Genomic DNA, 22677 nt, shown 5'->3' on the forward strand with positions numbered 1-22677 from the left:
TTGCATTTCCTGCTTATTATTAAACAGGACATCCTGCGAATGTTGACTTTCCCATGTGTGGTTCACGTTTCTTTGTCTCGGGCACAACTTGGACTGAAGAATTCCAAATGCCTATTTATTTACACGGGATCCAGGATTCTGCTGCGGTTTTCAAAAACAGAACGCGAGTACAGATAATAAACAGAGCAAGGGGCTACGCTATTGTGGTTGGGACTCTTTGACTTTGAGAGAGGAAAAAAAAATCCCCGGTTTTTAACATAATATTATTTTCCTGTGATTGAAAAGGACAATTTTTTTTGGGGGGGGGTGGATCGGGGAGAAGAGAGGCTGTCCAGAACACCCTCCTGTACCTGTAATATTGTACAGGGGTGTAACTAAATGTCTTTGATCTAATGTGCAAGTTAACATGGGACGTTTGATCCAGGCATTTTGTACACTTACAACAAGACGGGAGCTTTAAAAATGGGAAGGTGGGGGGAGGGTGGGTTAAATTTAGCTTCCTTTTCACTGATCAACCATCGGTGAAAACCTCTTTGGCGTACTTTTCTTTTTTAAAAAAAAGAAATGCGGCTTGATCCGAAGGATTTTAAAAATTTTATATTTTAAAAAATGCTAACGCAGATAGACTGCGGGGGTGGGGAGGGGCTCACCACCCTAACTGGGCGAGCAATAGAGTGGGGTTCAGAATAGGGTTTAATAAATCTGTGCATTAATTTGGTTGTGGGGGGGGAGAGGTTGGTGGGTTTAGAGGGAGAACATTCTGGCTGTGTACAAAATCTCCCAGGTCTTCGCTTGCAGAGACTGCTCTGCATCTCATTAGAGTTTTTTTTGAAGGACAATTGTAGAGCTCTCCTCCCCACCACCCACCCACCCCCCCCTCACACACACACACACACACACACCCACCCACCCCTCCACCACCACCACCACCCCCCACCCCGTCAATCAGACCTGCCAATCACTCCGGCGGCACTGCTTTGATCTCCCTTACTCTTCCCTCCTCCTTCATCTCTCTGCTATTTTTTTTTCTCTCTCTTTCGTAAGCATTACTCTCCGCCGACTCCCGGTACAACCAACCAACTAGTCTTGTGGCTTGGCTTTTTTAACTCGATTCACTTCCCAAGACGGCGACAGAAAGTAGGCGAAAGAACAGTTTGCAATCAGCTACACAGAGAGAGAGAGAGAGGTGGGGGGCATTGATACAGCTCCCAGAACTTAAGGATTTGTTACTGAATTTCTTTTTAATTACAAGATTTTTTTTAAAATAAAAAGGAACTGGCTTTTCTTTTAACAAGTCAGGTTTTGTCCTTCTCTAAAGATTCCAGCTCTCTTTCCCCTTCTTGTTGCTGCTCTGAAGACAAATAAGAGAGGGACATCAGTGTATTTTTGTGTGAAAGTTGCAAAGGGGAGAGAGAGGGATGCCGCAGCTAAATAGCGGTGGCGACCCGGAGCTGGGGGCCAACGATGAGATGATCTCGTTCAAGGACGAAGGAGAGCAGGAGGACAAAATCTTGGCGGAGATCAGCGCCACCGAGGAGAGGGATCTGGCCGACCTCAAGTCATCGCTGGTCAACGAGTCGGAGATTAACCCGGGCAGCGAAAACAGCAGCAACTCCGCCGAGCCCGAGGTAAGCAGAGAGAGGGAGACACACACAGCACACACACAGCAGAGACACGCGAGCCGCGGATACACAGTCTTTACCCTGTAATAACCTCCGTCTCTCTTACAGCACCCCCCCTCCCCTCCTTACCCTCATCTCCCCTTTTAAAAAAAATATATAAACTTGTTACTGACTTTCTAGGTGGGCAGGCGAGCACAAGTTAGCGAGGAATCCTTTCGGGACAAAGTGAGAGGCAACACAGAGGAGGGTGAGCAGTTTTTTTTAACTTAAAGCATTCTCTTCTTCCCAGTCAACTTTGTACTTGATTATTAATGCCTAATTTCGGCTGTCCCACGCCCATCACCTTTCCCCCCTTTCTCTTTTTCATACGAACTTCAGTAGGTAAGAGACCAGATGCAGCAATCTACAGCAAGAGTTCAGCCTACTGCACTTACCAGCCGGGATACATCATGGTCCCCAACCTCAACAGCGACCCTTACCTGAACAACGGCTCCCTCTCTCCACCCGTCCCCAGAACGGTGAGTCACACAAGGTTGCAATAGTTAGTTGACTGTTCTTGCCAATGATGTGTGTAAGTAAACAGTTCCCCACCCACCCTCTCTCTTTTCTTCCCTCTTTCCCCCCCCCCCTACATCTCAGGTGTGGAGTCAGACTGTTAGCAGCTCTCACTCACAACCCCCCCTCTTGTCTAGACATTTAAAAAGAAAGTCGTAGCCTCTGGTTCTCTCAGTGAAGATCCTTTCGATACCTCACCCGCAAGTTGTCTTTGTGTGAGTGTGTTTTGTGATGTTATTTACTATCTGTAGTGCAGATGAGAACCTGGTAATTTTTAAAATTATTTGACTTCTATATTTCGTCTAAAAGCAACACCGCTCTCAGGCAGATAGAAGAGGGAGGAAGGAAAAAAAAAGGCCAAACAAACACAAAAGCAGTTTTGACCGCTAAGTTTAAATAGGCCAGTAGATGTGAACAACAGCTTCTAACTGTGACCAGTGCTGCCGAGAAGGTGCAGAATTGGGACAGTTGTGTGCAATCTCTGCCTCTTCACCATCCCCCCAGAGGGGGGTAGGAGAGGGTTGATTTAGGAGCAATAAGACTCTGGTGTTTGTCACTTTGACAGTGGGACCACGCATGCTGACTCTGTCAGGCCACGGTTGTGTGTGTGTGTGTGTGTCAGAAGGAATCCCCACACTTGAAAGCAACTTGTAAAAAAAAACTGGATATTTTTTCAGATGAAGCAGGGGTTGTGAATTTTGTTATGCCATGAAGGGGTGTATTAAAGAACGGTAGTCCTGATGACAGAATGTTTTTAATTCAGTTGTGCCACACGGCTGGAGACCTGGTATCACAGCTCTTTGAACTGGGTTACTTTCCCTGAAACAGCGACAAAGCAGCTTCTCCCAGAGTGAATTGGCTACAAGGTTCAATCCCAGAACCAATGATATATTTATTTATTTATTAGAGTCACAAGTAGGCTTACATTAACACTGCAATGAAGTTACTGTGAAAATCCACTAGTCGCCACACTCCTGCACCTGTTCGGCTACTTGGAGGGAGAATTTAGCATGGCCAATGCACTTAACCAGCATGTCTTTTGGACTGTGGGAGGAAACCAGAGCAAACCCACGCAGACATGAAGAGAACGTGCAAAGTTCACATAGACAGTGACTCAAGCCGGGAATTGAACCCAGGTCCCTGATGCTGTGAGGCAGCAGTGCTAACCACTGTGCCACCGTGCTGTGTGGGTTTAATGTAGGTTCAACTCTGGCTGCAGATGCAGCCTGGGATATGATGGCAAACCTTAACAAAAGTATTTCTTTGGCTGTGGTCTATACCACAATGGTGAAGCAATCAGCTTGAGGCGCAAGTGTGAATCTGCTGTCTCTCCTTGGTTTGCACACAAGTTAGGGTTGGAGTACTTGATGCAGCGTTAAATTCACCAGCCTTGGTGCATTAATATCCCATTCATTCTAGCCTTCTTTGAACTGGATACCTTCCGGGAATCATTCTGACTCTGCCCATAGAAGTTTGTCAGCCCTGCATTGGCCAAGCCCAGTGCAGTGATAGTGTCAGCTCCCACATTGTCCTGTGGTCTGTTTGATTATAGTGCACTTCAAACTCTGGGGGTTACTGCATGTTCATGATGGTGGGGGGAGAGGGTGAGTGGAAGGGGTGGGGGATACATACCAAGCAGGTATAATAACAAAACAAAGAACAAAGAACAGTACAGCACAGGAAACAGGCCCTTCAGCCCTCCAAGCCTGCGCCACTCATTGGTCCAACTAGTCCATTCGTTTGTATCCCTCCATTCCCAGGCTGCTCATGTGACTATCCAGGTAAATCTTAAATGATGCCAGCATGTCTGCCTCCACCACCCTACTTGGCAGTGCATTCCAGGCCCCCACCACCCTCTGCATAAAAAAAGTCCCTCTGAAATCTGAGTTATACCTCGTCCCTCTCACCTTGAGCCCGTGACCCCTAGTGATCGTCACCTCTGACCTGGGAAAAAGCTTCCCACTATCCACCCTATCTATACTCTTCATAATTTTGTACATCTCTATTAGGTCTCCCCCCATTCTCTGCCTTTCCAGGGAGAACAACGCCAGCCTGCCCAATCTCTCCTATAGCTAACTATCAGGAAGTGAGAATTCTTTTCTCTAGAGGGGAAAAGGCCATGAGGTGAACTGATGAGGGCCTCTAAAATTACGAGGTGGATGAGGTAGATTTAAGAGAAATTGTTTCCTCTTAAGAAGTAGTGCTGAACCTGGGGCCACAACAATACAATGGTCACCAATAAGCCCAGTGAGAAATTCAGGAAAATATCTTTTCTCGGAATGTTTAGACTCTGAAGGTTTCTGCCATTGATACAATCAAGGCAAACAGCATACATGCCTTAAGGAGAAGGTAGATTAGTAAATGAGAGAGAGCAAGATAGAAAGATATAATAACAGATGAAATGTGGGGGTGGGGGGGCTCATGCAGAGCATAAACACTAGCATGTTGGGCTGAATGGTCTGTTCCTGGGTTGCAAATCCTGTGTAATACTAGGAATATTATCAATGTGAATTCAGTCAAATTGCTTTCCAGTATTAAATTGGACTAGGAATATGTAGTATGTAACACTAGGAATACTATGTATTCCTAGTCCAATGTAATACTGGAAAGTAATTTGAACCATCTGAGTGAACTCACATTGATTAACACGGACACGTGTCAGCCTTGCAACATTGTGAACATTGCATGTGTCCCATTGCTCTCTATTTGCAGGAGTTCCCAATTCATGGCTAATATAACTGTTGTTTGTCTACGTGGCTCTTCAGGCAAGTGAAAATCAACAACGTGTGCTGCCCAGACTGTAACACCTGCCGTAAAATCATAGAATCCATGCAGAAGGAGGCCATTTGGCCCATTGAGCCTGAACCGACCACAGTCCCATCCAAGCCCTATACCTTAACCCTGTGTAATTACCTCACTAGTTCCCCCTGACACTAATGGACAAGTTAGCATGGCCAATCCACCTAATCCGCACACTCTTAGACTGTGGGGGAAACCGGAGCATCCGGAGGAAACCCACACAGACATGGGGAGAACATGCACACTCGACACAGACAGTGACCCAAAGCCAGAATTGAACCTGGGTCCCTGGCACTGTGGGGCAACAGTGCTAACCACTGTGCTATTCCATACTGCAACATCCTTTTGTCATCATGATCAAAGGCTAAAGTGAAATGCAGTATTTATCTTGCATGATCTGATTTATGTGCTCCTTTAACCATCCTTCTTTACAAAGCCAGGGTGAAACCTAATCCAAACGCTACTGACCAAGCTGGAATCCATTCATTCTATCCTTTTACAAACTGGATGCCTTCCTGGTCCATTTTGCATTCTGACTCTGCCCAGAGCGGTTTGTCAGCCCTGCATTGGACAAGCCCAGTGCAGTCAGTGAGAGTGTCAGCTCCCAAATTTGATGATCATCAAACATGGTTTTCTGAGGAGGTCGGGCATTAGTACATGACATGTTTGTCTGTTTTTTTGGCTGGCTGATCCCCTGGTGAAGGGGAGAAGCAGGGATTCAGATCTGCTTGCTAATCCTGGCAACTTTTCCAGGTGGAATGTGTGCGTTGCAGTTGGTGTGTGCAGAGGCACATGGATGCGACTGTGGACATCCATGAGATAGTAGAATTCACTCTGCCCTGGTACATACATGCCACTGTGTCTTCGAAGCAGGGGTACGCCTTGGATGGTTTCAAGTTGCAACAGACATGAGTAAAATGGATTTGCAGTGAGGTTGGAGGTGTAAGGGAAAGGACAGGGGGCGATAGCCCCCAATGAGGAATTTAAATGCATTGAGATTTGGTCTGTATTGGGGGTGCAAAAATACTGCGAATGCTGGAAATCAGCAGCAGAAACAGGAAAAGCTGGAAATAGGTAGCAAGGTTATTTCCTCAGTGCAATCTGTCCACACATCCCACTGGTACCCAACTGAAATAGTCCTAAAGCTAAGCGAAGTTTTTATTTTGAAAACATTACTAAACTAGATATAATTATGACAATCCTGAAGGTGACACTTTCCCTGGCCTTTGCTGTTTCTGTGTAACGTTGATGGATTCGGGGGTTGTTTTTTTTTACCCGCTTCTCACACAGACTCGGCAGAAAATAGCAAATCACTATTTGATGATTCTGCTCCAGTGGAAAATAGTACTAATAATATGAGAGAGAAAGAAAATGGGTTTTGGAATAGATAGGTGCATTTATTGCCTGATGTAGGATTTGGAAAATCAACGTGAAAAGCAAAGATGTGCTTTTATTAACGGCAGCGATTGTTGCCATTCCCCCTTGTAAACAGTTTCTTTTCTTGTCTTTTTAAGAAAAAGGCTTGGACTGGATTTATTTTACAAGGCTGTGTAGGTGCAAAATATCGTGAGCTGCAGATGCAGTCAAAATAAATATTCGCTGGTGTTTTTGCATGCCCAGAGACCTCACTGTGGTCTGCGGTAGCATTTATGCTTCAAGGTAAAAACATGTCGCAATTTTCATGTAGTTTGTTCAGATGATCTTGTGAATGAATGAATATTCGGCGGGCCCCATATGTTTTACTAATTCTGCTTTACAGTATCCACAGTGAACAAAAACCTGCAAATGGTTACTTATTGCCAGCAGCTTGTGATTACTGTGTCCATATGTAGGAGATCCTTCCCAACTCGCGCCAGACCCAGTTCTGCCATCACCTCTTACTCACACTGGCTTCCAGTCCTGCAACAAGCAATCAAACTTAATTTCAGAATTCTCCCTGGCCCAGTCTCAGAGACCCTCTCCATTGTCCCGACTCCACTGAAAACTGTAAGATAAAAGCAAAATACTGCGGAAGCTGGAATCTGAAACAACAGAAAAAAAATCAGAAAATGCTGGAAAATCTCAGCAGGTCTGACAGCATCTGCAGGGAGAGCGAGTGGAGCCTTTCGGAGTCTGGATGACCTTTCGGGTCTGTCTACAGACGCGGTCAGACCTGCTGAGATCATAGAATCCCAATGGTACAGTAGGAGGCCATTCGGCCCATCGAATCCGCACCACAATTTGCCAGCATCTCCTGCAGGTTAAAAGGACCGCGAGTGAGGGGTTTTTTTGAGTTGGCATCAATGTTTTCGAAATGCATTATGTTTGGTGCCGTTAAACGTGCTTTCTAACTGTATGGTGTTGCTACTTGTCGGTGGCCTTTCCTGTTCAGCCTGGGATGCTCTTACTAGCTAGACCCCCCCCCCCCCCCATTTCAAATCAAATCTCTTTCAACCATCGCTGTTGGTTGCTCTCTGTTTAAATTTTTCAACGCTTGATCTAAAGTTAACTTCTTGCATTGCACGCTGCTGCGCTGTACACCCCAGCACAGTTCACTCCTCGCTTCTGGTCATAACTCTGGCATCATTTACCCTCACCACAACCTCTAGGGTAAACAGCCTGTTAAATCCTCGACCATTGCAACTAGTCACCGAGGCGGTCTTTCTCACCGCTAGGCTCACTTCTTATCAGATAATGGAAAGTACAGTTTAGATTCTCTCTTTTGGTTTTAGATTCTCTCTCACTATGTTTATGAGAACACACACTCATATCGACACCATTCCCACATCGGCGAAGTGGGAGATGACTTTCGGGGAGAGTACAGTAAAGTTCGACTTTTGTACATGTGACAGTTCTTTAGTGAAATGTGATAAATACATTTTATAAAGGCCGATTATAATTATTATTTTTTAAAAAAAAATGCCAAAAGAGATTGTTTTATCTGAGAAATGATCTCTTTTTTCGTTGGTCTAGGGCAGATTGTCTGAAATACCGGCACAGTGTAACATGCGCGCTGTGTCTGGGTGTGCTTGTTGATGGGAGTATGTTACACCAGCTAATGGACAGAGCAACTAAGGAGGCTAAGCAGGAGGGAGATTGCCCAGGTTTCTCAATGAAGTTCATGGGCTAGTGATTAACCCCCCCCTCTCCACCCACCGTCTCCCTCCCCGCCGCCCCCCCCCCCCCCCCCACCCCAGTCCCATCAATACCTATCCAATGATGTGCGGGTTAGGTGGGTTGGCCATGCTAAAATTGACCCTAGTATCAGGGGGACTAGCTGGGGTAAAGGCGTGGGGTAAGGGGGACAGGGCCTGTGTTGGGATTGTGGTCGGTGCAGACTCGGTGGGCCGAATGGTCTCCCTCTGCATTGTAGGGATTCTATGATTCCAGCTGAGGTTTCATGAGGATGCCTCACGCAGTCCAATTGCTGGCAGACCTATGAAGAAAGGCCACCGGTGATGGGGTTTCTGCCCCAATTGAGTTGCAGTTTAGCCAGAATGAAGGGCATTTCCAAAGTTTCGATGAGCGATTTCTCCCAGGTTGTAGGATTGCTGTTTTGATTCAGTCTCTGAGAATGAGGGGAAAGGTAGCATTGACTCAGACAAAAGGATATATGTATATGTGCTTTCTGCATTCACCTTGCCTATGTGAGTAATAGATTTTCTCTGCTGTAGGGAGACTGTTTGCTTTCGACACTGTGCCAATTTTTTCCCGTGTATTTTAGTGCGGATAAGCAATAAAAAAAACAAAGTTTCCAAATGAACGAAAAAAAATAATATTAATTTTCCAAACAACTTGAAGCTGATAACGGCTGATCAGTGAAAGCGTTGAGGAAAACATGTCTGTTCCTACGTTAAATATTTATGTCTTAACATCAAAGGAAAAGATGCAGTGGGTTATTTCACATCAGTTTAGAGAGAAAAAAAATCCAAATGCATAAAATAATTCTGCGGCACACATTTGTAATGTCAGACAGGAGGCAATGTTCATCATGGGTGGAATATTTACTCGGGGGCTTGCAGTCCCTAAAGCGCAAATCACATTTCTGTTAAGAATAGCAGAGTAATCGCAAGTCCCGGCGAATTAACTTGGTGAGAGGTGCGCAGTTTGATTTATTTAAAAAAAAACTTACTTATAAGAAAGAGTTCAGAAGTTGCACTGTCAAAATCGAAGTGTCCAAACGCACTTTGGAATTAACAAATCCATTTATTTTCCAGCAGGCTAACGCATCTGCTAAAACAGGGAGAGGGCGGGGGTCATTTTCGTATTAACGCAAAATATTGCACAATGGAATTTTTAGCCCTGTGATTTTAATCCCCTTACAATCGCGCGCCATTGTTTCTTAGGAGTGCTGATTGTTGTAAATCACAGTGGTTATAACACACGTGTAGGCAATGTTATTCCCTGCATTGTTTAAAAAAATGTAAACTTCATTGTCTAGGCAGTGGAGTTTTATTTGGCATTTGCTAGTTTGCCAACGTACTGTTGAGAAAAAATGAGCTTAAGGTAAACTTATAAAAGTGGGGGGTCTGTTTGCCAGTATGTACCTCATTATACAAAATACATTAGCTTGTATTGTACAGTAGAAAACACATTTGCTTCTATTGTACAGTAGAAACACATATAATTGTATTATACCATAAAACACACGTCTGATTGTATTGTACAGTAAAATACTATACTGGCGGGGGGGCGGGGGGGGCGGGGACGGTGGTGGGGGGAGGGGAGGAAAACTTTGTGAACCAGCCAACTTCTCATGTTGGCTACTTACTTGCAGGAAGGTGCTGGCAGTTTTGGTCCTGACCTGACACCCCTCTCGGCGCGACCTTGTTCCCCCTACTGTCGGTATTAACGACAACCAGAACTTCAAAGGGTTAGTGTAATGACAGAGCAAAGCTTCAAAGAGGAAAATTTAGCCACTAATGAAGAGAGATCCCACAGAACTATAATGGGAAGCGCTAACTCTCTCATTTTCCACTCTGACTTTCTGGGTACCCGCTGAGACGCGTGTGTATTCTTCAGATCATTACAGTCGCAGAGTAAATATTAAATAAAAGTAAAAAAAGACTGCGTCCATACTCGTTTAATCTTCTTGATGAGTAACAACATTTATTCGAATGGCGGTGGGGGTGTGGGAGGGGTGAACTTAACATAAGCCTAGGCATTTTTGTGCAGTCCGTGCAAGGAGTGGAAATGGATTGTCCTCTTAGCATTTGGCTGGCGGATGTAACATTTCTGACTGTGGAATTTATTGGCAATGTTAGCAGCCCCCTTCCCTCCCATTCCCCATTCGTTGAATGTGGAACTGGTGTAGAGAGAACATCACATGGTTTGCAGTGTGCTGGAAAACGGTCTCACACCTAAGAGTGGAGATGAAGTTGTAAGGTGCGAGAGCAAGCAAGGTTCCAGGGATTCTGTACGCTCCCAAGATGTTAGCTTCCTCACCCACCATCTGTTTCATTCTTTTATCATCCACAAATCAAGTTTGTGTATCAGATTTTATTGTTCTCAGCCCGGGTTTATTTTTTTTAAGGGGGTTGGGGGTACTGCTCTTGTACTGTCAATTGTACTAAAGGGGCAGTGAGCATCATTTCACTAAATATTGGAATGAGTAACATTGTTTACATGCTATTTATGTCATAGCAATATGTTGCTTTTTATGGTGTAAAAAAGAAGAAAGAATTTGCATTCCTTTCCTGACCCCTAGATGCCCCAAATCACTCCATAACTAATTAAATCATTTTGCGGTGTAGTCACAGTTGCATTACAGCATAGCAAGATCCCACACATCGTGATGATATAATTCACAGGAGATCATTCAACCCGCTAAGTCTATGCCAACCTTCTTTGGACAATAATCCAAAAAATCTCATCTCCCAGCCTTTTCTATGTGGCTACTAATTCATTCCTGAATAATCCCTTCTTTATTTAACGATCCATTAATCTGGTCTAGGAAATGTTGGTTGAAGGGTGACAGTTGACCAGGACACTAGGTAGGGCAATGTCCTGCTTCTTCAGATAGTGCAATGGGATCTTTCAGTGTAAATTAATGGGCAGACAGGCCTTTGGTTGGTATCTGATCTGAACGACAGCACGACTGAAAATGCAGTCCTCTCTCAGTGCTGCACTGAAGCATCAGTGTAGGGTATCTGCTCAAATTCTGAATTGGGGCTTGAACCCACAACCTCACACTTGGGTGAGGCAATCAGCAAAGCAAGCAAAGCATCACTTCTCTTGCATGAAGCCAGAAACCAATTATTGTGAAAGTTGCAGGTCAAATCTATTTGAGCATCCAGTGAGTGTCTCATCTTCTGTCCTCTGCAGCTCTGGCCCCGAGACTGGTTACCAAAATGCATGGCTGAAAATCTGTTTAGAAACAGAATTCATGCCATTTTCAAAAAAATCATAGAATCCTTACAATGCAGAAGAGACCACTCGGCCCAATGAGTCTGCACCAACTTTCTGGCAAAGTATCTTACAGTAAGAAGTCTCACAACACCAGGTTAAAGTCCGACAGGTTTACTTGACAGTAAACGCCACAAGCTTTCGGAATGCTGTCTTCTCACCTGCCGAAGGAACAGTGTTCCAAAAGCTTGTGGTATTTACTATCAAATAAACCTGTTGGACTTTACCTGGTGTTGTGAGACTTCTTACTGTGTTTACCCCAGTCCAACGCCAGCATCTCCACATCAAAAGTATCTTACCCCAGCCCTTTCCCACATCCTATAATTCCATACATTTACCATAGCTAATTCCATCTAATTTACACATCTTGGCACGCAGAGGGACAATTTAGCATAGCCAATCCACCTCACTTGCACACCTTTGGAGTGTGGGAGGAAACCAGAGCACCCAGAGGAAACCCACGCGAACATGGAGAGAATGTGAACACCACACAGTCACCCAAGGTTGGAATTGAACCCGGGTCTCTGGTGGGGTGAGGCAACAGTCCTAACTATTGTGCCACCATGCAGTGTGTATAAATGCAAATGGACTGTGCAAACTAGTGACTGGTCTCCTTAGGTGGTTGGGTTTGGAGCAGTAAATGCAGTCTCTTGTGGTCAACATGGCTCCAAGGTAATGTGCGTCAGGATGGAACCAAATTGACAGAATTGAAATTGCAGCGGCTGAGTTGGTTTGGCCTGTTCGAAAGGATGGTGACTCATTATCGGGCATCGTGGGATAGTATTCTCATTAGTGATTGGAATCCTTCTAGTGTGGCTCCAGTAGGAAAGATAGAATGGCCCTTAAAAGGTTGTAGTCGGAAGCTTACCAATGTTCTTGCTAGTTAGCAACTCAGCTAGCTATGAAACACCAGGCTCTACATGTGAGGACCCTGAGTCTTTGGCTGTTGACTCGGTTGTGTAAGTTTTGGTATGGTTGGTATGCCCATAAGGGGAAAGCATACCAAGAATTGGAAAATGACTATGGGATTTCTTAGCAGTTTGGTTTGCTGCTTCTTAAACATAGATTCCCATTTCAAGTCATCACTCCAAGAAAATATCCAAGTTGTAAAATGGTTTTGTTACAATCTCTGGAGAGACCAATTGACGTTTAAGATTAAATTCAAATTTCCAGTTAATAGCTGAAAGGAAGATACAATGAGGTTATGCATTTCAATATGTTTACTGTAAAAAAAGACTAAAAGCACTATTGACTAAACACTACCTTTGTAGGCAACTTACACTTCAAACTACAGCATGGAATACCCATTTTTGTTTTTAGCATCACTGAAAATATACACTTCACTTATGTGCATTACTTTCTCCTTTACACAATTCTCCCAGAATCAGTCCAAAATGTTTCTTGGCTCCTGAGGGTTTACTTCTGTTCTTGTCCTTCCTCAGCCTGGTAACATCTAACCCTAGATCTGTCCTTCATAGTGAGAACATTCATGGAGATTCCCCCTCTGGCACGAGCTGGCAAATCTTGTAACTTCATTTTACCTTCTCATGAATTTTGTTCTTTCTATCCAAGAGCGAGCTTCTACCCATATTCTGGTAGTTGAACCATAGAGGCGGTCCTGGCAGACTAGCCTGCCTGTGACATTCAGTAAGATATTTTAGGAAAGACTGCAGGCTGATACCGCAATAGCATCTTCTGCACCCTTCTCATTTAAAAGATCCATTACCATTGCAACACGAATCACATTGGCCTTGTGTCCAGGTAGAGATGCTGATCAGCTATTATTTATACCCACAACTCTCTTTCATCTTGGAACTAAATAGACAATTTAAGACACAACTGCTTGCCACTTGACATGCTCAACACTTTTCTGGGACTTCAGAAACTCACTGCTTGTGCACCAGCAACACAGCTGCCTTTGGCACTGTCTGCATTGTAAAACAAGCTATGTCCCCTTTAATCTCGAACAATCCAAATGCTTAGACCTTCTGTTAGGCAGATATCAGAACAAGTCACACAACCCCATTCATTTCCCCAAAATTACTAACACAGCCCCAAAACTTCCTAATCTTCGAAACCTCATACGTGTCCACAGAGCGATATTGACTGTAATACCATACTGTGATGCTTCTCAGCACAATGCATTTTGTTGTGTGAATCCTTGCTTAATCTATTTAGTAAAAAGTCTGAGTTAATTACTAAAGACTGTCTTGAGACGTTATAGTTAATTTAGGAACCAAAGAATCTCAGAAAGATACAGCTCAGAATAAGGCCATTCAGCCCATCATGACTAAGCCATCTTGTTCAAGGAACTATCCCATTCAATCCTATACCCAGAGTTCTGCAATTATTTCCCATCGGTATGTTCCCAATTTCTTTTTGGGAGTTACTGTTGAACCAGCTTCCAATGCATTTACAGAACATAACTTTCCAATGAACATAGACAACATAAGTTACTTATGTATTGTTTGAATAGAGGGGAGTATGGTAGGATGAGAGAAGAATTGGCGAATGTGGACTGGGGGAGCGCGTTGGAAGGTAGGTCTGCTGAGGAGCAGTGGAGGATCTTTAAGGAGATCTTTCTTGGTGCTCAGCAGAAATTTATTCCGATGGTCAAAAAGGACAGTAGGAAGAGAGGTAATAAGCCGTGGATAACGAAGGAGGTGAAGGAAAGTGTTAAATTAAAAGCGGAGGAATTTAGAGTAGCTAAGAGCAGTGGGCGAGAAGAGGATTGGGAAAGGTTTAAATGTCAACAAAGATTGACAAAGAAGTTGATAAAGGAGGGTAGGAGAAGCTATGAAGCTGGGCTAGTGCTTAATATAAAAAAGGATAGCAAGAGTTTTTATAAATATATAAAAAGGAAGAGGCTGGCTAGGGTGAACGTTGGTCCTTTAGAGGATGAGAAAGGGGAGCTAGTGGTAGGGGATGGGGATATGGCTAAGGTATTGAATAACTTTTTTGTTTCTGTCTTCACGGAGGAGGACGTGAATAATTTGCCGGGTGTTAGCGATGGAAAGGTGGTAGGACTGGAGGGTCTTAATGACATTACTGTTACTAGAGAGGTGGTGCTCGACAGACTGGAGGGGCTGATTGTGGACAAGTCCCCAGGACCGGATGGAATGCATCCGAGGGTTCTGAAAGAAATGGCGGAGGTTATAGTGGATGCCTTGGTGGTTATTTTCCAGACGTCGCTGGATTCCGGGGAAGTGCCGGAAGATTGGAAAACGGCTAATGTTACGCCGTTGTTTAAGAAGGGTGCCAGGCAAAAGGCGGGGAATTATAGGCCGGTTAGTTTAACGTCTGTGGTAGGTAAAATGTTGGAATCCGTCATTAAGGAGGAAATTGCGAGGCATCTTGAAGGGAATTGCTTGATAGGGCAGACGCAACACGGTTTCATTAAAGGGAAGTCGTGTCTGACAAATTTACTGGAGTTCTATGAGGATGTGTCTAGGGCAGTGGATAGAGGAGAGCCGGTGGATGTGGTCTTTCTGGATTTTCAGAAGGCGTTTGACAAGGTACCTCACAAGAGGTTATTGCAGAAGGTCAGGGGACATGGAGTTGGGGGTAGGGTGTTAGCGTGGATAGAGGATTGGTTGTCAAATAGGAGGCAGAGAGTGGGGGTCAATGGGTGCTATTCGGATTGGCGGTTGGTGACTAGTGGGGTGCCCCAGGGGTCGGTGCTGGGGCCTCAGCTATTTACCATTTATATAGATGATCTGGAGGAGGGAACCGAGTGCAGGGTGTCGAAATTTGCTGATGACACCAAGATTGGGGGAAAGGCAAATTGTGCGGAGGGTGTGGAGAGTCTGCAGAAGGATCTAGATAGGCTGGGCGAATGGGCCAGGAAATGGCAAATGGAATTTAATGTTGGCAAGTGTGAGGTGGTCCACTTTGGTAGGAAGAATGGTAGGAAGGACTATTACTTACGTGGCGAAAAACTGCAGCAGGCGACGGTGCAGAGGGACCTCGGGGTCCTTGTGCATGAGTCGCAAAAACCCAGCTTGCAGGTGCAGCAGGTGGTCAGGAAGGCGAATGGGATGCTGGCCTTCATAGCGAGGGGGATTGAATATAAAAGTAGGGAGGTCTTGCTGCAGCTGTATAGGGCATTGGTGAGGCCGCAGCTGGAGTACTGTGTGCAGTTTTGGGCGCCGCACCTGCGCAAGGATATTTTGGCCCTGGAGGGAGTGCAGAGGAGGTTTACTAGGCTGATACCGGAGTTGAGGGGGTTGAGCTATGAGGAGAGGCTGAATAAACTAGGCTTGTACTCGTTAGAGTTTAGAAGAATGAGGGGAGATCTCATTGAGACGTATAAGATGATGAATGGGATGGATAGGATAGAGGTGGAGAGACTCTTCCCGCTCAAAAAAGACAGTAGGACTAGGGGGCACAGCCTCAAGATAAAGGGGAGGCGGTTTAGAACGGAGTTGAGGAGGAACTTCTTCACTCAAAGGGTGGTGAATCTCTGGAATTCTCTGCCCGTTGAAGTGGTGGAGGCTGCCTCGCTAAATATTTTTAAGAAGCGGGTTGATGGGTTCTTGATAAAAGAGGGGATTAAGGGTTATGGGGAGAGGGCGGGAAAGTGGAACTGAGCCACGACAGATCAGCCATGATCTTATTGAATGGCGGGGCAGGCTCGAAGGGCTAGATGGCCTACTCCTGCTCCTATTTCTTATGTTCTTATGTTCTTATGTTACCTTGCCGTTGACTGGATCTATTGGTTTAAAATTTTAAAAGAAGGAATGTGTTCCAATTTAGCCATATCAGGCCAATTATACTCATTGAATTCTGGTATTATAAGTGGAAATAACCACGTCAGGATTCAGTGTATTTTGTGGCTTGGACGAATTGGGCTGGGATTCTCCGATCCCATACGCCCTGCTATTGCAGCCAGCGAGAATGGAGAATTTGGTGTTCAGTCAAATCTCCCTTCACAGCAGCAGGTCCGGAGAATCCCAGCCATGGGCGAGGTCAGAGAATTCCAGCCTTGGTCTTTGCAACAGCTATAAGTTGAGACATTAACCATAACAATGACAGCTTGCATTTGTAAAGTACCTTTATGGTAGCAAAACTTTCCAGGAGTTTAATCGGTCAAAATCTGACACTGAGACATATGAGGAGATATTGGATCGCCAACTACAACCCCACTCAATGTTGCTGTCTGTGATGGCAGAACACATACAGTTCTTGTTTGATGTTACTGTAACAACAGGCTGGATGGTTCAAAGTGACTTGATACAAGAACCTCAGAACCAGGCCAAAATGATGATTTTTGCAGAGGGTGGGCTGGCTGGATTCAATACCAGCATGCGTCATTTGTATTATTTTTGGGTTTGCTTTTCAGCGCAACAGGTCGGCCTGTTTGTGGTTCAATTCCGGTCTTGCTTGTGTGTTGATGCAGCGGGTAGAAGAATCCACAGCTGCCCTCACACATCCAGTATCGCCCCGTAGCTACAATCATATACAATCTCTACAGTGCCGATGCAGGCCATTCGGCCCATCGAGTCCGCACCGACTCTCTGATAGAGCACTTTATCCTGGCCCTATTCCCATAACCCACTAATTTACTCCGCTAATCCCCCTAACCAACACATCATGTGACACTAAGGGGCAATTCATGATGGCCGTTCCATCTAACCTGCTGATCTTTGGACACTAAGGGCATAATTTTACCGGCACGTCCACCCAAGGTTCGTACGATCCCGCCCAAGGCCAACTGCGAAAGCTTTTCTCTGAACCTAGCCCATCCCCCGGAATCGGGGCAGGCGTGTCCATAAAATTCTGGCTTAAGCGACAATTTTTCATGGCCAATCCACCTAACCTGTATGCGTTTGAACTGTGGGAGGAAACCGGAGTACCCAGAGGAAACCCATGCAGACATGGGGAGAACGTGCAAACTCCACACAGACAGTCACCCAAAGCTGGAATTGAACTCGGGTCCCTTGCACTGTGAGGCAGCACTTCTAAGCACCGTGCCACCCCGGTGTTGAGTTATAGAATTGGGACCAAGGTTGGCACAGCCTGCTTCTGATGCCTTGTGCACGTCACATGATCATCCTCAATTTCCCTCCTAATTATTGCCGCTTAATGACTTGGGATTTTGTTTTTGGTCCTGGAGGTCTGTCTACCATCCACTGTTGTGCCTCCTCCCATTGATTTCTGTGATCCACTAAGACAGCATCTTTTATGCAAAAGTACAGTTGCAACCTGATTTTAAAAGGAAAGCCTTTTTCCCCAGTGAAACCCGGATGAATAGTAATTTTGTTTCTGTCTGTGTGGGCAGAATTTGGTAACTGGGATCAGCAGGCCCTTTGCCTGATGTCCAACTCCACGTCAGTGGCAAAATTGAAAATACAACGTCCTTCTATCCAACGAACAGCAGTTAAAATACACGGTCAAATCATCTATCTTAATGAAGGTGAAAGAGGGGTAAATATTGACCAAGGACACAGGGGAATCTCCAGTGTTCATCTTTGAATAGTATCGTTGGATCTTTTATTTTTAAGTTTATTTATTAGTAGGCTTACATTAACATTGCAATGAAGTTACTGTGAAAATCCTCTAGTTGCCACACTCCGGCACCTGTTCGGGTACACTGAGGGAGAATTTAGCATGGCCAATGCACCTAACCATGTCTTTCGGACTGTGGGAGGAAACAAGAGTGCCCGGAGGAAACCTACCCCGATGTGGGGAGAATGTGTGGACTCTGCACAGACAGTGACCCAAGGATTTTACAGCCTTGCTTGCCCTGAAACTGTAAAATCCTGTACGAGGTCGGTGGACCTTTCCACGTACTGCCCCTTGCCCCGTGATTCCTGTGATGGACGGGGCAATAAAATTCCAGCCATGAAGCCATCCCATCCACAACCGACAGCATCACCCACGTCTTCAGCTATCTTGAGTAATCATTTGAGGCAAGAAACCTGTATTTACGTAGCGCCTTTGACGTTGCAAAACCACACAAACTGCCTCACTCCGGTGTTAAGAAGCAACATTTGACAATGAGCCACATGGGAAGATGCTGCAGCAGATGGCGAAACGCTCGGCTGAGGACACAGGTTTCAAGGAGTCTCTTAAAGGAAAGAAGTGAGGTTGGGGAGGGATTGTGATAGAATTCCCGAGCTTGTGGGGGACAGGCAGCTGAGGGTGTGGACTAAATGGTTGGATTGGAGAAAATCTTGGATGCATGGAAGGCCAGAGTTGGCTGGAGCTGATTACAGCTGTCAGGGAGACTGCGGCCATGGTGGGACTTGAGACCAAGTATGGGGATTATAGAGTCAAAACATAGCCTAACCAGGAGCCAATGTAATTCGCCGGGTCAGTGATGATGGGTGAATGAGGCATGGGCGCCAAAGCATAGATCAGTTAGATAGTCAACATCCTTTCCCAAAGGTACGAGCGTCAAAAACTAGAGGGCATAGGTTTAAGGTGAGAGAGGAGAGATACAAAAGGGTTCAGAGGCGTAGTTTCTTTCACTGAGAGGGTGTTGAGTGTCTGGAACGAGCTGTCAAAGGTGGTAGTCGAAATGGGTACAATTTTGTCTTTTGAAAAGTATGTAGACAGTTGCATGGGTAAGATGGGTATAGAGGGATATGGGCCAAATGTGAGAAATTGGGACTAGCTTAATGGCTAGAAGAAAAGGATGGCATGGACAAGTTGGGCTGAAGGGCCTGTTTCTATGCTGTAAACCTGTATGACTCTATTGATCGGGTTTACGAAGAGCAGGTGTGGGGAGCAGCCAGGAATGTGTTAGAATACGGAGGAAATAGGAACAGGCCATTCAACCCCTCGAGCCTGCTCCACCTTTCAACTAGATTATCTAGTTAACTACTGAACACCACTTTTGCTCACTATCCCCAAAATCCTTGATGTCTTTAATATCGAGAAACCTACTAATCACTGTCTTGAACATGCTCGATCATTAAACCTCCACACTCCTCAGGGAAAAGAGGATTCCAAATATTCACTACCCCCGAATAAGAAATTCCTCCTCACCTCAGTTTAAAATGGTCAACCCCTTACTCTGAGACTGTGTCCCCTGATTCTAGACTGTACCTCTCCCCTTTCCTGCATCTACTCTGTCCAGCCCTGTAGGAATTTTGTAGATTGTCGACTGGAGGGTTGAAATGGCACAGTTGTTGGCATTGCTGCCTCACAGCGCCAGGGACCTGGGCTCGATCCCTGGCTTGGATCACTGTCTGTGTGGAGTTTGCATATTCTTCCCGTATCTGTGTGGGTTTCCTCCGGGTGCTCCGGTTTCCCCCCACAGTCCAGTGATAGGCAGGTTAAGAACAAAGAACAAAGAACAACCCAGCACGGGAAACAGGCCCTTCGGCCCAACGAGCCCACGCCGCCATCTTAACAAAGCATTTTCCTACACCTACCTTGCCCCGTGTGTACGCTAATGGTACCCCTATTGTAACCAGATTCAGGGGAGAATAGTGTAGGGTCAATTTGGTACACCAGTCAGCCTAAAAACACATCTTTGGGGTGTGGGAGGAAACCGGAGCACCCGGAGGAAACCCACGCAACCACAGGGAGAATGCGCAAACTCCCACAGACACTGGCCCAAATCCATGTATCTGCCCAGCTAGCAGTGCTAGTCACTGAGCTGTTGAGGTGCCCATCTGCTGGTCAAGGTTTAAGCACACACCACGACATGAAGTACTAGGCCACTCTCGAAACATCCAAGAGCAGCCCACGCACGACCCACCGTGTGCATGCCCCTCGTTTGATAACAAGGTGGACCGACACATGGTAAGTTGCCCCTTAGTGTCCAGGCTGTTAGGGAGATTAGCCGGGTAAATGCATGGGGTTATGGGGATAGGGAAGGGGGGTGCGGTCCTGGGTGAGATGCTCTGTTGGAGAGCTGGTGCAGACTCAATGGGCCAAATGGCCTCCTCCTATATGGCAGGGATTCTATAATGAGTTCTCTCCTCATTCTTTCAAACTCTCGAGAATGCAGGCCCATTCTCTAGAGGCTCCTCAATCTCTCCTCATAGGGCAAAAACATCAATACTGTCAAGTCTAGAGGCAAACTAAAACTACAGTTATTTGCACGGGTTTGTTTTCAATCACTGAGGAAGCTTTGTACCGAGAAGTGCAGGGAAGCTGCTTGACATCTCACACAGGAAGGAGTGGGAGAGCTGGTGAGAGCTGTGTTTTTTTCTGCCTTGCATGCCTTTACTTCTGGTAAGACTGTCTTGCACTAAGTGTGGGGGAGAGCGAGCAGCTAAAGTGAGGGGGCTGGGGCGGGAGGGAAAGCTTCAACTAAGTCCTACTCAGGGCATGTTGTGAGAAATGGGTCAAAGCCTCAGTTAGATTGGTTTTAAGTAAACAAAATACCGTCCGCATCCTTCTAAACCGTGCAGGGCATTCAGTTACCTGGACCCCACTGTGCTTTGCAACAAACAGGCAGCACACAACTAATGGTCCCTTTAAGATAGGTGGCCACTCAGCAATCTTAAAGGAGCCACGCCATAACCACACACAGCAAAGATTCAAGAGAATGCCATCGGCCTGTTTTTACACCACACATGATTCTGAGCGAAGATTTGATGAAGATATTCAAAATGATTTTGAATAGGGCAGAGTAGATGGACAGTGGAGGGGGGGATCTGTTCCCACACATGGAGAATGAAAGGATACAGATTGACATAACTTGGCAACGGGATCAATGGAGACCTGAAGAGAACATCTTTCGCACAGCGAGTGGTTAGGATCTGGAAGACACTGCTTGAGGTCGTGCTGGAGGCACATTCAATCCAGGCTTTCATGAGGGAACTGGATTGTTAGAGCCTGAAAAGGAGGAGTACGCAGGGTTACGGGGAGAAGATGCTGAGAACGGCATGAGGTGAATTGCCCATCTGGGGTGCCAGCGTCAGTACAGACGCACTCACAACTTGGTGAGACGTCAATGGTACTTTGTGTTAAAATGGGGGAGGTGATAATGACTCCAGTGAAATTGTGGGGGGGGGGGGGGGGGGCGCGCGGCGCAGTGGTTAGCACTGCTGCCTCACAGCGCCAGGGACCTGGGTTCGATTCCCTGCTTGGGTCATTGTCGGTGTGGAACTAGCACATTCTCCCCGTGTCTGGATGGGGTTCCTCCGGATGCCCCAGTTTCCTCCCACAGTCCAAACATGAGTGGGTTGGGTTGATTGGCAATGCTGAATTGCCCCTTAGTGTCCCAGGATCTGTAGATTAGAGGGATTAGCAGGGTAAATATGTGTTCTTATGGGGTAGGGCCTGCAGACTCGATGGGCCAGATGGCCTCCTTCTACACTGTAGGGATTCTATGACTCTATAAAACCAGACAGAAAGTTATCACTAAACTGTTGTTATTGGCACTGAAATGATACAGTCTAATCAGCTGGCAAGTGGGATGATAAACTGGACTCAAATCTTTGGAAAGCAAGAGACCATAGAATCCCTACAGTGCAGACGGAGGCCATTCAGCCCATTGAGTCTGCACTGACTCTCCAAAAGAGTATCTTACCCAGACTCACAATCCCCTGCCCTGTCTCTGTAACCCTGCTCATTTATCATGGCCAACCTTCACCTTTGGACACTGAAGGGCAATTTGGCATGGCCAGCCCACCCAACCTTGGCAGGAGACCGGAGCACCCAGAGGAAGCCCACGCAGACACGGGGAGAGTGCGCAGACTCCACATAGACGGTCACCCGAGGCCGGAATGGAACCCGGGTCCCCCCGGCGCTGCGAGGCAGCAGTGCTAACCACTGTGCCACCGTGCCAGGCGCTTTAGAAAATGCTGCCCCGAATCACACGAACGCTGCCTTCTGTTGTTTACTGCTTGCTATGTAGCCAGCTTGTCGGCCGGCCCCGTGTGGTGTGACATGTCATGCCTCGCGCTGCAGAAGCTAAGCCACTGTACCTGAGCGGATTTCTTATCAGATGAGTTGGCGGGGGAGGGGGCGTTCGGGGAGGTTGGTGGGGGGGGTGGTGGTGGTTGGGGGAGGTGGTGATTGATGTGCAAGTGATGAGAAAAGATAAGAGTATTCAGGTAGCTCAGCTAACACTGAAAATAAAGTTAACCACAATAACACCTGGGGATGCTATTCCTATCAGCCTGACCTTTCACTTTGCTCTTGTTGTTGTGTGTATGTGTGTGTATGTGTGTGTGTGTGTGTGTGTGTGTATGTGGTGCAAAACTGCAGCTGTCTTTTCAGTGAGGTTAAGCCCCGTCCTTGGGTACCACAATGTTAACATCCCGTGTATCATGTTATTGTTCAAACGGTGTCATTTCTCTTGCTTTTCTTTATGTTTGACATCCTGAGCAGCCCAAGTGAAGCCGAACCCCTC

At 46.0% G+C, this 22677-nt stretch overlaps 1 protein-coding gene across 5 annotated transcripts in view; it reads left to right on the plus strand.

Moving 5' to 3' along the window:
- The first annotated feature begins 1049 nt into the window (after positions 1-1049).
- lef1 (lymphoid enhancer-binding factor 1) overlaps positions 1050-22677 on the plus strand; it is a 180909-nt gene continuing 159281 nt past the window's right edge. For 3 of the 5 annotated variants that reach the window (XM_080200133.1, XM_080200125.1, XM_080200107.1), the window contains exons 1-3: positions 1050-1628; positions 1803-1869; positions 2001-2140. In XM_080200133.1, coding sequence (XP_080056259.1) covers positions 1419-1628; positions 1803-1869; positions 2001-2140 — 417 coding nt within the window. In that variant the 5' untranslated portion in view covers positions 1050-1418. The remainder of the gene's footprint in view (positions 1629-1802; positions 1870-2000; positions 2141-22677) is intronic. The other 2 variants (XM_080200143.1, XM_080200116.1) reach the window with 1 other exon arrangement.

Source organism: Carcharhinus amblyrhynchos, chromosome 1, assembly GCF_965287045.1.
Source record: "Carcharhinus amblyrhynchos chromosome 1, sCarAmb.v2.hapA, whole genome shotgun sequence".
NCBI classification, from domain to species: Eukaryota; Metazoa; Chordata; class Chondrichthyes; order Carcharhiniformes; family Carcharhinidae; genus Carcharhinus; species Carcharhinus amblyrhynchos.